This window comes from Pristiophorus japonicus, chromosome 7 (assembly GCF_044704955.1).
Source record: "Pristiophorus japonicus isolate sPriJap1 chromosome 7, sPriJap1.hap1, whole genome shotgun sequence".
Taxonomy (NCBI): domain Eukaryota; kingdom Metazoa; phylum Chordata; class Chondrichthyes; family Pristiophoridae; genus Pristiophorus; species Pristiophorus japonicus.
This window is the reverse complement of record NC_091983.1, coordinates 128,574,837-128,586,904: the sequence shown is the minus strand read 5'-3', so window position 1 is coordinate 128,586,904 and position 12,068 is coordinate 128,574,837. Positions and strand designations below refer to the sequence as shown.

The following is a 12,068-nucleotide window of genomic DNA, read 5'->3' as shown; positions in this document are numbered from 1 at the left end:
CTACAAAAATGGCCGAGTGCCAATGTTTTTTTCACACTGCGCATACGCGAACGCTCCAACGCGCACGCGCAGCGTTGCCGGCAGGAAAAAAACTAATTTAAATAGTACCCGCCCCCTCCCACTTACAAAATCGGTGCGAGTGTAGGCTCCGCCCCCCCGGGCACCACACCAAACAGACAAGGAGCTGCAGAACGCTCCAGAATCGCGATTTTTTTTTTTAGGCGCCGTTTTAGGCGCGAAAAACGGGCGCCCAGCTCGGAGGAAACTTGGGCCCAATGACACTGTAAGGGCAGATAAAACTGTAACTTTCAAATCGGAGCTTCACGCAGCATGTGATGTGCACTCCCATTGCAGTCAATGTGATCTGCGATGTTGGATCCTCATCGCTCCATTTAAGTATGCCACCCTTACCGCCTGCTGCACCCTGGGAACGCCTGATTTTTCAGACGTTTCCTGGTGTGGGTGTATAATGAGGCGTTAGGGCCAAATTTTGCATCCAGGGCGCTAGAGGATCGTTGCACGATGATTGACGTCATGACCTCAGTGAAACTAGAGGGCGGGGCGATAATGTTTTGTGCCGCCAAAAAGCATGAGCTGAATTTGCCGACAGAGCAGTAAAAGCTGAACACCCACCATAACGCCTAGAAACACCCTTTACCGCCCTTCCGGGGTGCTAACAGAGGCCCAAGTGAGCTGAAAATCCAGCTGGCTTTGGTGTTGCTGTAACCATGGACAAGTGCAGTGCAGCTGGCCAGACATGAATGTTGTCGGTTGTAAGATTAGATTTGTATTTTGGAGGTTTGCTTGAATATCTGCGAGAATCATAGAAAATAAATACATATTATTGACACTTTTGTCCTGCACTGAAGGATGCAATGACGCCTGGATTTTCATTACACTGCAAGTGGCAGCCATGGTGTCACTGCCTGTTCATATTATTTTATAGCTGTGTAATGCAAAGCTGCATGTTCGCACAGAGCCTCACTGGCCTCCTAATGCCAGTTAATTTTGTCTTCTAGTTATCAGGAGATATAACTTAATATTTAAAAAATGTATTGACTGAGAACATTGGCATCATTGGTGAAAAGTTAATGAATTTGTTTCAAAGACCACTATAAAAAAAATTGGTAATTTTTTCTGCATTTGTATAATGCGTTTCACAACCTCAGGACATCCCAAAGTGCTTTATAGCCAATGAAACGTAGCCACTGTTGGTATGTGGCAGGCACATTGCACACAGCAAGATCCCACTACAGTGACCTAATAATTTGATTTTTTTTGTCATGTTGGTTGAGGGATAAATATTGGACAGACCTCCCCTGCTCTTTTTTGAATAATGCCATAGGATCTTTTATGTTCATCTGAGAGGGCAGACATGTTCGGTTTAATGTCTCATCTGAAAGAGCAGCACTCGCTCACTACTGCGCTGGAGTGCCAACCGAGATTTAATGTGCAAGTATCTGTAGTAAGGATGGACCCACAATCTTCTGACTCGGAAGAGTGCTACCACTGACCCATGGCTGAGTCTTATCCTATGTAATGAATGGAGCTTGCTGCTTCTAACCATATTTATGTTTTCACCGTGAGGTCGGACCTCAGGCACGTGACTATAAATTCGCAGTTACAAATCCCACACCCAGGATTTGCCCAGTGATGACAACTCTGCAGTAACTGCCAATGATGTACTTCTTGCTTAATTTCATTTTTTGACATGCCAGTTTAAAAATAGACTTGTATTTGCAGAGCCAATGAATCACCCAGTAAACATAGGTGAGGCACATGACAAATTATAAACGGTGTTTTTGGAGCATTGTCTTAGCTACTTTTGGGAATTGAGTTGATAAGAAACTATCACTACTCATCACACCTCAATAAATTAAGCAAATAAAAAGCTATTGCAAAAGAAAATCAGTCTATAGCCCCACATTGAATGTTTACCATTGCATAATTAACTATGACTTTTATTGTTGAACATATATTTCTTTCACAGCCTGCAGAACAGACTAGTTCTAGAGCAGTAGTCTGAGATCCTCTCATAGCAGCAGCTGAGCTCATGAGACTCGCATTCCAAAGCAGCCGCAAGCATCTCCGAACAGTTAGCGATGGCTAAATGTGATGTTGCCATGTTTGCTTGCAGACATGAGTTACTTATAGAACTATGTGGGAAGCAACTGCATCATAAATAGATGTCTGTCTAACTTCCTTGCAACTACAGATATATAAAAAAACACAAAGGTTGAGAGAGACAAGCTGTGAATGCTCAGCTCAAGTTATGACTCAAATCACACCTTTAATGTGCATCAAACTCCTGTGTAAAAATACCTATTAATAAGGAAAATTAATATCTACCCCCTTTAAAAAGGAAATGTTTTGTTTTTCTCCTTTTTCTACCTTGCCTATCATCCTATTTGTCTTAAAGTACTGGAGGACATTTCTGGGAAAATGTATGCAGTTTCAATAAAACAGATTTGGGTCTGAGAACATCTGATGCTCCATTCACTAATCGCTGTCTACATTGTCATTCCTGTTGGAGAAATCAGATCTGCTAACAGTTTCCAATGTCCCAGGCATTTTCCCATAGGAGCTACTGGAAGTGTTCAACATGATGATGTGAATATGCTACATTTCGTGGCAAATGTCAAATGAAACTACTTTTTGTCAGCGTCATCCATTGATAGTAACAGAACAACTTGTATTTACATAGCGCCTTTAACATAGTAAAACATTCCAAGGAGCTTCTCAGGAGCAGTCATTCAACAAATTTGACACTGCGACATAAGGAGATATTAGGACAGATGGCCAAAAGCATGGTCAAAGATGTAGGTTTTAAGGAGCATCTTAAAGGAAGAAAGAGCGTTAGAATGTTACAGAGGTTTAGGGAGAGAATTCCAGAGCTTAGAGCCTAGGTGGCTGAAGGGGGAAAGAAGGGAGCACCACATTGGGGTGGGGTGAGGAAGGAAAATACCACCCTTATATAGGGGAATTGGAAGAGAGGATGACAGCATTAATGGAGGGTGAAGAGTTTCAACATAAACAGAGACAGAAGTGCCACCTTGAACTGGGTTGGAGAGGAAGAAGAATACCCAGCTGAATTGTGAGACAGAGAAGAGAAACTGTTTGAAGTGGGGGGATTGAAGAAATGTCTCTGTGAATTGGGTTGCGGAAGTTGGTTGTGGAAGTGGGTGTTGACATAACTTTTGGGGAACTGATGGCCTGGTTGGTCTGTTAAATATTTTAAATTTCAGTTTGTTTTTAATTTTTAGGTTACAAATTGTACAATAAAAATTGCTTAAAATTAACCAGAATACATGCAAGAAGTCACATTTTTCTTGAGGAAAATGCACCCAGAAATGCATCACCGATGTTATACCCTCAACATTTTTTCACTCCGATTCAAGTTAAAGGAATGTTGCCATTACCTACAGTTTAAGTTACAAAGGCATATGACTGTTTGGGGGTAGTTCTTATTTTCGACAGTGGTGGAAAATTGGCAGTAGTGTCCATTGAAGGCAATGGAAAGAGAAATTGGATGCCGTGTATAATGGGCGGCTGATCCACTACCACCATTTTTCTGTCCGTGCCCAAAGTGAAAATGACCCCCTTTGTTTTCACACATCTTATTAGCAGGGCAATTCTTGAGGTATCTATTTTTTGGGGCTGTGTCAACTCAAGCTGTTGATCAGCCTTTGCTAGTATTCCTGGTTGGTATAAATGATAATTGTCTACATAACAGTCTCTACACTTTAAAGTAATTCTTCACATATGAACTGCTTTGAAAATGTCCAAAAATACATAATAGGGTACCTCATAAACACAGATATTTTATTGAAATAATTGTGGTTGAATTACAATCTGCTGCCATTTTACATATGACCCATTAGGGTAGAAATTGTGAGGTCTCGTTGCCAGTGCAAAGCCTTGGTAGATGCAAACATGGGACACAGACTTCTTGACTGTATTGTTGTAGACATATTTCCTACCCCTATTATACTGACAGCAAAGCCTTGCAATTTCTGCCCCAAATGCACTTTCTGTTTTTCTTGTAATGTGTCTTAAAAATATAACCCAATGGATCAACAAAAACAGGTTGTTGAATTTGCATGTCAATTTTAATTATTTATATTTTAAACATTACTTGAATTATCATAGGTAACAATTATGACATGTTTTTCAGACATAAAAGTATTTTTATTAAATAAAAGAATGTTCTGTATAAAGAATTTTCCACTATCAACATATAGGGTCCACAAGTTTCCACAAGAAAAAAAACGGGCGCCCCTCCGAGCTGGGCGCCCGTTTTTCGCGCCTAAAACGGCGCCTAAAAAAATCCTCGGTATTCTCCACCTACTTACAGGTCTTCTGGCACTCGGCGCAGCCAGCACGAGCTGTGTGGGGGGGCGGAGCCAGGTCCCGGCGCTGAAAACAGTGCCGGGACCTCTGCACATGCGCGCTACAGTCGGCACGCAAGTGCAGTAGCTCCAGGCGCCGAACTGTGTGGGAGGGGCCCGAAGCACGCAGCCCCTAGCCCTGGCTGAATGGCCTCACTGGGGCTGCGTCAATGAGGCTCCTCCCACGGCCAGCTCCTGCTTCCCCCCACCCCCCGACCAGACCCGACACTCGCTCCCCCCCCCCCCCCCCCGCCCCGCCGACCAGACCCGACCCGACACCCGCGCCCCCCCCCCCAACCCGAGACCCGCTCCACCCCCCCGACTGACCCGACCCGCGCTCCTGTTCCCCGACCCCTCCGCTCTCTCTCCTCACCCCCCCCCCGCTCTCTCTCCTCAACCCCCCCTCTCTCTCCCTCCCCCCCCCTCTCCCTCCCTCCCCCCCTCTCTCCCCCCCCTCTCTCTCTCTCTCTCCCCCCTCTCTCTCTCTCTCTCTCTCTCTCCCCCTCCCGCTCAGCGGCACGAACGGCTGCAGAATTCTCCCTGGCTGAAGCACTTTCACACAGGTAGGAAGATGGTTTATTTAATCTTTTCTTGGCTTATAAATGTTTATTCAGGTTGGATTTATTTGTATAATATTTGTAGAAGTATAAATAAGGATTTATTGTCGAATTTAATGAGTTCCCTTCCCTCCCCCCTCCCCCCCACCTCGTTCTGGACGCCTAATTTGTAACCTGTGCCTGATTTTTTAATGTGTAGAACAGGTTTTTTCAGTTCTACAAAAATCTTCACTGGCTCCATTCTACTTTAGTTTGGAGTACATTTTCACTGTGGAAACTTTCAAATCAGGCGTCAGTGGCCGGACACGCCCCCTTTTGAAGAAAAAATTCTGTTCTAAACTAGAACTGTTCTACCTGACTAGAACTGCAGAAAAAAAAATGTGGAGAATTGCGATTTCTAAAATAGTCCGTTCTCCACCAGTTGCTCCTAAAAATCAGGCGCGAATCATGTGGAAACTTGGGCCCATAGTATTGGAATTCTTTACCATGATGTATTTTTACAAAGGAGATAGCTTTTAAAACGGCTTTGATCTTATTAGAATTTATGTAGTTATTTCCAACTCCTTTTTATTTGAAAAATTATCCAAATTTCATAATATGTATTTACAGAAGGAACAAATAGCCCATCTAGTTGACACAGAGGTCATTAGCTGGTTGATTCTGAATTCACAAAATTAATCTTAAATTGAACAGGTAGATTGAGAGCAAGTGAGATGTTGGCACTTTAAACAGACCAATATCCGATTCAAATGAAAGAAAACATGAGGATTAGACAAAAATCAAGCTGAACAATAGCATCTAAAACTCATGGGCTTATTACATGTATAGGCAGCACAGTGCAACATCTTGGAGCTCTGAGATGATGTACCATTGTTCCCACTCTGAATTGCGTAGCTGTAAATTAAAAATTAAGTTTTGAGATTTAATTGAAGTTTTAAAAGATAAATAAAAACAATCGTGTTTAAAATCTCCTTACTGGATTGTATTATTTTTCGGTTCTTCCAATTTTCTCTTTCTCCTCTTCTCCTGATCGTGACTTGCATACTCTCAATCTGCAAACTCAAAAATCAGAGTCTTGGGTTTGAAAAAGCAGGGACAGATATCCAAAATCAGTGACAGTTGATACTGCTGAGCGCCATGAATGTTCAAATATTTTAATATTTTCATGTTGTGCTATTATTTATATATGTCTAATCAGTTTAATACAATGATATGCTTCCACAAATCTAAATGCAAAAATATGATAGTAACTAAAGAGAAAAATTGGCCACTTTAATATACAAGAATATATTTTCCAAACTCCCTCGCCCATGGCAAGGTATCTGTTGTGAGCATAGACAAGAAAATAGCAGACACTCTGATTATATTCACACCAACTTCTTTGCTACCATTAATGTTAATGAACAGAGGAAAAAATTCCCTCATTTTGCAGGATCAATGCATCCTTACTTTTCAACCAAATTGTTTTAACCACAACAATTCCTTCACAGTGACTTGTTGAGCTTGTAACCTGGTGGTCTTTTTTTTGCACAGGGGAAGAGAATCTGTTGGCAATACTAAAAAGAAGATGGTGGAAGTACATGATCTTGGGAGTAATAGATATAGAAGCCAATTACCTTGTAATAAAGGCATACCAGTATACAACCCTGACTAGTGTGCAGGTAGGTGCATGAAGATTTGCTATCAACTATACTTCAGCTGAAAAATAAACACGGAGTAAAATGTTACTAGATAAACTAATACCTATATTGTTGTTCTAATAGTTTTGTTTGCATGTAAATGCACTGGGGTTGATTTCCATGTTCACCGTCTGGGCATAATCTGGTGGGGCAGATTGCATGCCCTTTATAGAACCTGATGAATTTTCATTCCATTGACTGAAAATGCGGTGAAGATGTAAAACTACCCTACTGTTCACAGAATCTAAAATGCAAGGATATTAAAGAAACCATTGTCGCAAATTAATTCTTGCTTGCGTAGCTTTCAACTTTGGTAGGCTGATTTTCATGTTGTTAGCACTCGTATCATCAGACATAATGGCACAGAAAAAAGGATGATGACCTGCAATTCTGGAAACGGGTGGAGCTTCATAATATGACACAGAAGTTACATAATTATGTCCTTCACATCATTTCCTGGCCACTATGCCAGCTCATCAGCAAGTTTCATTTATTTAACGGATGTCCAGTTTTGTTGGCGAAGATTCATTCAGTGCCATTTCTGAACGGATTTTTTTTCCTTTTCTGGCCAGCACTTGGGTTCTCAGGAGCCTTTGTGCCGATTGGTGTAATGTTTATTCCCCCAGCAGCTTTAGTGGCACCAAATGGGAATCCCTTTATGTGACACCCTTGTAAGAAAAGGAGGACAAGTAAAGGGATGCTGGGGAGGTCAGGCTGCACAAAAGATACTCTGTGCCGACTCGGCCACATCTGCAGACAGAGATTACCAGACCTCATTTCAAGAGATAATTAATGCATGTAATTCCCAAAGGAACCGGGAACTGTAGACGTGATGGCAGCACTATGCTTGAATGACCATACAGTTGAATTATTCTTCAGAAGCACCCCATCCACTGTAATGTCATGATTTATATGGTACTGCATGCCAGGGTGATCATCAGCCAGCACAGCCCAATTGGCCACACATGCCAAGATGTCATGGTCAGACCTACCTGGCAACAATCGTAAGGAGCTGTTTTCCTAGGGTCTAAGTCAGCGGAATGTCAGATGTGGATCTGTGTCATTTGCTGCTAGAGCACCTCCACCTACCCTGGTACATGAATTGTGCTCCCCAATATATTTTGGAGTCGCACACCCTGACAAAACCTTTTTTGACTTTACCCTCGGTTCCAAAACAGGAGAAATTATTTTGTTTCCTACTGCTCTGTTTTTGCCATTGTATTATTCACAGATCAACTTTTCCCAACTTTTCGTTCTTCTGTTTAACTGGATTGGCGAACCATACATATTAAGATTTAAACAAAATCTGTAACAATGAAAGATCACGCTAGAGTTCAAACAATGTGATAGCTCATATGTCCCAGTTGTTGATATTACCACGGTACAATTATAGTTGTTTGAAGAGCAATAGGAAGATAGGTAAGGAATAGCAATATAGTAACTAAAGCTGATAACTGAAGCTCCAATTTTAACTTGAGATGCAATGGGGGTTGGAGGGAAACCTCTGCAGTGAGTTGAATGTGAAAACCGGATCATTTTAACTCCAGTATCTCATTAGCATGTGGCAGTGCTGTATCCCACCCAAAACCGCAGGCAGTGACCTCGTGGGCGGGAGCAGGAACTGGGAGAGAGAGAGAGATGAGGCTTCAGGTGGGGGGCCCAAGGATTCTCATTTCTTCCGTCCCATAAGAAATCCTCAAAAAAGTTAAATTAAAATACTTATCTTGGCCTCATCCGGCCACTTTGCTGACTCTCACCACTTTTGGCTGTGGGTTTCGGCCCTATGTGACCGTCCAGAATTTTTGAGTTAAGTTGTGTCACAACACCGATGGCATCATCAAGTAGGCCCTGCCTGTCTGGGCTGGGCGGTCGTCTCCTGCCTGTTTTAAGTTGGCAGGGGCAAGAATGCATCAAGAATGCAGTGGGAACCCTCCCTCCCTGTTCACACTGGGTGGGCTGCATTCAAATTTAAGCTTAGTAACTATACAGATATACTTCATCTGAATTATTGGAAAATGTACCAGGTTTAGTTACTATGGGCCCAAGTTTCCACATGATTTGCGCCTGATTTTTAGGAGCAACTGGTGGAGAACGGACTATCTTAGAAATTGCAATTCTCCACATTTTTTTTTCTGCAGTTCTAGTCAGGTAGAACAGTTCTATTTTGGAACAGAATTTTTTCTTCAAAAGGGGGCGTGTACGGCCACTGACGCCTGATTTGAAAGTTTCCACAGTGAAAACATACTCCAAACTAAAGTAGAATGGAGCCAGTGAAGATTTTTGTAGAACTGAAAAAACCTGTTCTACACATTAAAAAATCAGGCGCAGGTTACAAATTAGGCGCCCAGAACGAGGGGGGGGGGGGGAGGGAACTCATTAAATTCTACATTAAATCCTTATTTATACTTCTACAAATATTATACAAATAAATCCAACCTGAATAAACATTTATAAGCCAAGAAAAGATTAAATAAACCATCTTCCTACCTGTGTGAAAGTGCTTCAGGCAGGGAGAATTCTGCAGCCGTTCATTCCCGCCGGGGGGGGGGGAATTAAACAGTCGTTTCGTTCCCGTGGAGAGGAGGGGGGGAATTAAACAGTCGCTTCGTTCCCGCGGGGGAGGGGGGAAGGAGACGGTGAGAAGGCTGCAAGTGCTAATGTGCTTTTATTAAAAAAATGTTCAAAAATTAAACAGCTACAAAGAACTACAAAAATGGTGAGTGCCAATGTTTTTTTCACACTGAGCATGCGCGAACGCTCCAACGCGCACGCGCAGCGTTGCCGGCAGGAAAAAAAACTAATTTAAATAGTACCTGCCCCCTCCCACTTACAAAATCGGTGCGAGTGTAGGCTCCGCCCCCCTGGGCGCCGCGCCAGGCAGACAAGGAGCTGCAGAACGCTCCAGAATTGCGAGGTTTTTTTTAGGCGCCGTTTTAGGCGCGAAAAACGGGCGCCCAGCTCGGAGGGGCGCCCGTTTTTTATCCTGTGGAAACTTGGGCCCTTAATTACTATTCCTTAGCTATCATGCCAATGGACCTATCTATCTTCCTATTGCTCTTCACACAACTATTGGGTGAAATCACTTTGAGTAATATTAGTGTTCATATACATTTGCATATTCATATGGAATTCCTCCGACTGCTAGTTAATGGCAGTAATAACCTGCTGCTTTAAAAAAAAATGAATTAATGCTTCTGTTTAAAATTTAGATACAGGAATTGGGGTGAAGGAAGTGGGGATGCACAAGAGTCCACTGTCGGAGGAGCGGAGAGTTTTTGGAAGATTGTAGGGCTGGAGGATAGGGAGGGACGAGGCCATGGAGGCTTTTAACAGTATTCTGCAAACGTCAATTGACAATATTGTAAGCCGTAATGCTATTTAAAAGGACGCGTTTATTTCTACTGTAAAAATGGCCGCCCTTTGTCTCTGATTGGTCCCCTTGGAGGATAAGCCACATCCTGAAGGTTCTCTGGAATGTGTAACTTGAACCGCCCAGCCCAAGTTCTCACTGACTTCGCAAATTATAACTCTATCCACTTTGACTTCCAAAAGCCACAGAGGATAGATCTCTCCAGAAGCCTCCAAGTGCCAGCCAAAGTCCCTTACCCCAGTGCAAGTGCTGCCTCCCCCCAGCCGAAGTCCCTTACCCCAGCGCAAGTGCTGCCGCCCTCAGCTGAAGTCCTTTACCCCAGCACAAGTGCTGCCTCTCCCAGCCGAAGTGCCTTAACCCAGTGCAAGTGCTGCCTCCTGCAGCCAAAGTGCTTTACCTCAGTGCAAGTGCTGCCTCCCCCCAGCCGAAGTGCCTTACCCCAGCGCAAGTGCTGCCTCCCGCAGCCAAAGTCCCTACTTACATCAGCGCAAGTGCATGACCTTACACCCCACTCCCCCACCATAGATGGGGCATTGTGTATGGATTATTAACAGGGTTATTGGGTATGGAGTGCATAGTGACAGTGTTGTGACTTCTGGATTTCATCCACTCCAACGCACTCTCTCTCCGCCCCCCACCCCCCCCACCCACAGGCTCCCTCTCTTTCCCCCCCGCCCCCCCACCCACCTAGACTCAGCTACAGGGTTTGTTTTGAAATTGGCAGCTATTCATCAATGTTAGTAAAAACTTTGAAAACAAATTCATTCAGATCCTTATGAGCCTTTGAAATTCTAATCCTGCACATCTACTCTGAATTTTATGGCTGATAAGCTCAAGTCACACAACAGAAGTATGTTCCACTACCTCAAAAAATGTTTTAAAATTCTGAGGCTTAATGACTTATTGGGCAAAGGTATCGAGCAGTGCAGCACTTAGCCATGCAAAGCAGATGGCCCAAGCTTTGATCACTGGTCTGTGCTATTAGCTGATCTCAGCCAGTGAAACAATTGAAAGGCGATATTTGACCTCAGCACCACCTGGCCTGGGAGTACCACTCCTAACCATATCCAAAAGCCCTCTGCTGAAAGTGCATGTATCTAGCTGTCAGATGAGAACAGTACCAGGCTCAGCAGTGATACCTTGCGTGATAAAATAAACTTCTCAGCACTAGCTGTCTGTGCTCGCATCAAGAATGGCAGTTTGTTACAGCGATGTCTATAGAATTGTTCCTCAGCAAGAATCAGCAGGTAAGGTTGCGGGGGGGTGGCGGGGGGCGGGATGAAGTTGGACAGGCTGTCTTAATCTACATATGAGGCATATACCAAATGAATGAAGAATTGATAGTCCTGTAGAAATTTACGTTGATGTGCAGGTATCTATCTTAAAAATCTGGTTGTAAGGAAGCTAATTCATTCCTTGTATGCTGCACAACAATGGTGAAGGAAGGGTTTGGAATGAATGCACGAGTGTATGACATTATAAAAATGAAGTAGTTTAAAATGATAGCGATGGAATGTGAGAGATTCTAAACAGGCTTGATAGAAATGGGCCTTGGTCTCAAGGGTACTAATGCAATATTTTGTTTGAAGGGGATGGTATTTTCCATGTAATTCCTTCTGTTTGATGAAAGTTACAGTGTTGACTTGATAGTACCATCAATATTTCCAAGTCAGGATGGTGTGTGACTTGGATGGAAACTTGGAGGTGGTGGTGTTACCATGCGCCCACTGCCTTTGTCCTTCTAGATGGTAGATATTGCGGGTTTCAAGGGTGCTGACGAATAAGTCTTTGTGAGTTGCTTTTGTGCATCTTGTAGATGGTACACACTGCAGCCACACTGTGCCGGTGGTATGCTGATGATTGCCGTTTCATTCCTTAGATAATGAAAGATAGAAACATAAAAACATAGAAAATAGGTGCAGCAGTAGGCCAATCGGCCCTTTGAGCATGGCTGATCATTCCCTCAGTGCCCCTTTCCTGCTTTCTCTCCATACTCCTTGATCCCCTTCACCGTAGGGGCTATATCTAACTCCCTCTTGAATATATCCAATGAACTGGCATCAACAACTCTCTG

At 43.3% G+C, this 12,068-nt stretch overlaps 1 protein-coding gene across 1 annotated transcript in view; it reads left to right on the top strand.

Annotated features, from left to right (window-relative positions):
• slc35f1 (solute carrier family 35 member F1) overlaps window positions 1-12,068 on the top strand; it is a 491,079-nt gene that overhangs the window by 329,173 nt on the left and 149,838 nt on the right. Inside the window, exon 3 of the mRNA XM_070884460.1 lies at window positions 6,479-6,606. Coding sequence (XP_070740561.1) covers window positions 6,479-6,606 — 128 coding nt within the window. The remainder of the gene's footprint in view (window positions 1-6,478; window positions 6,607-12,068) is intronic.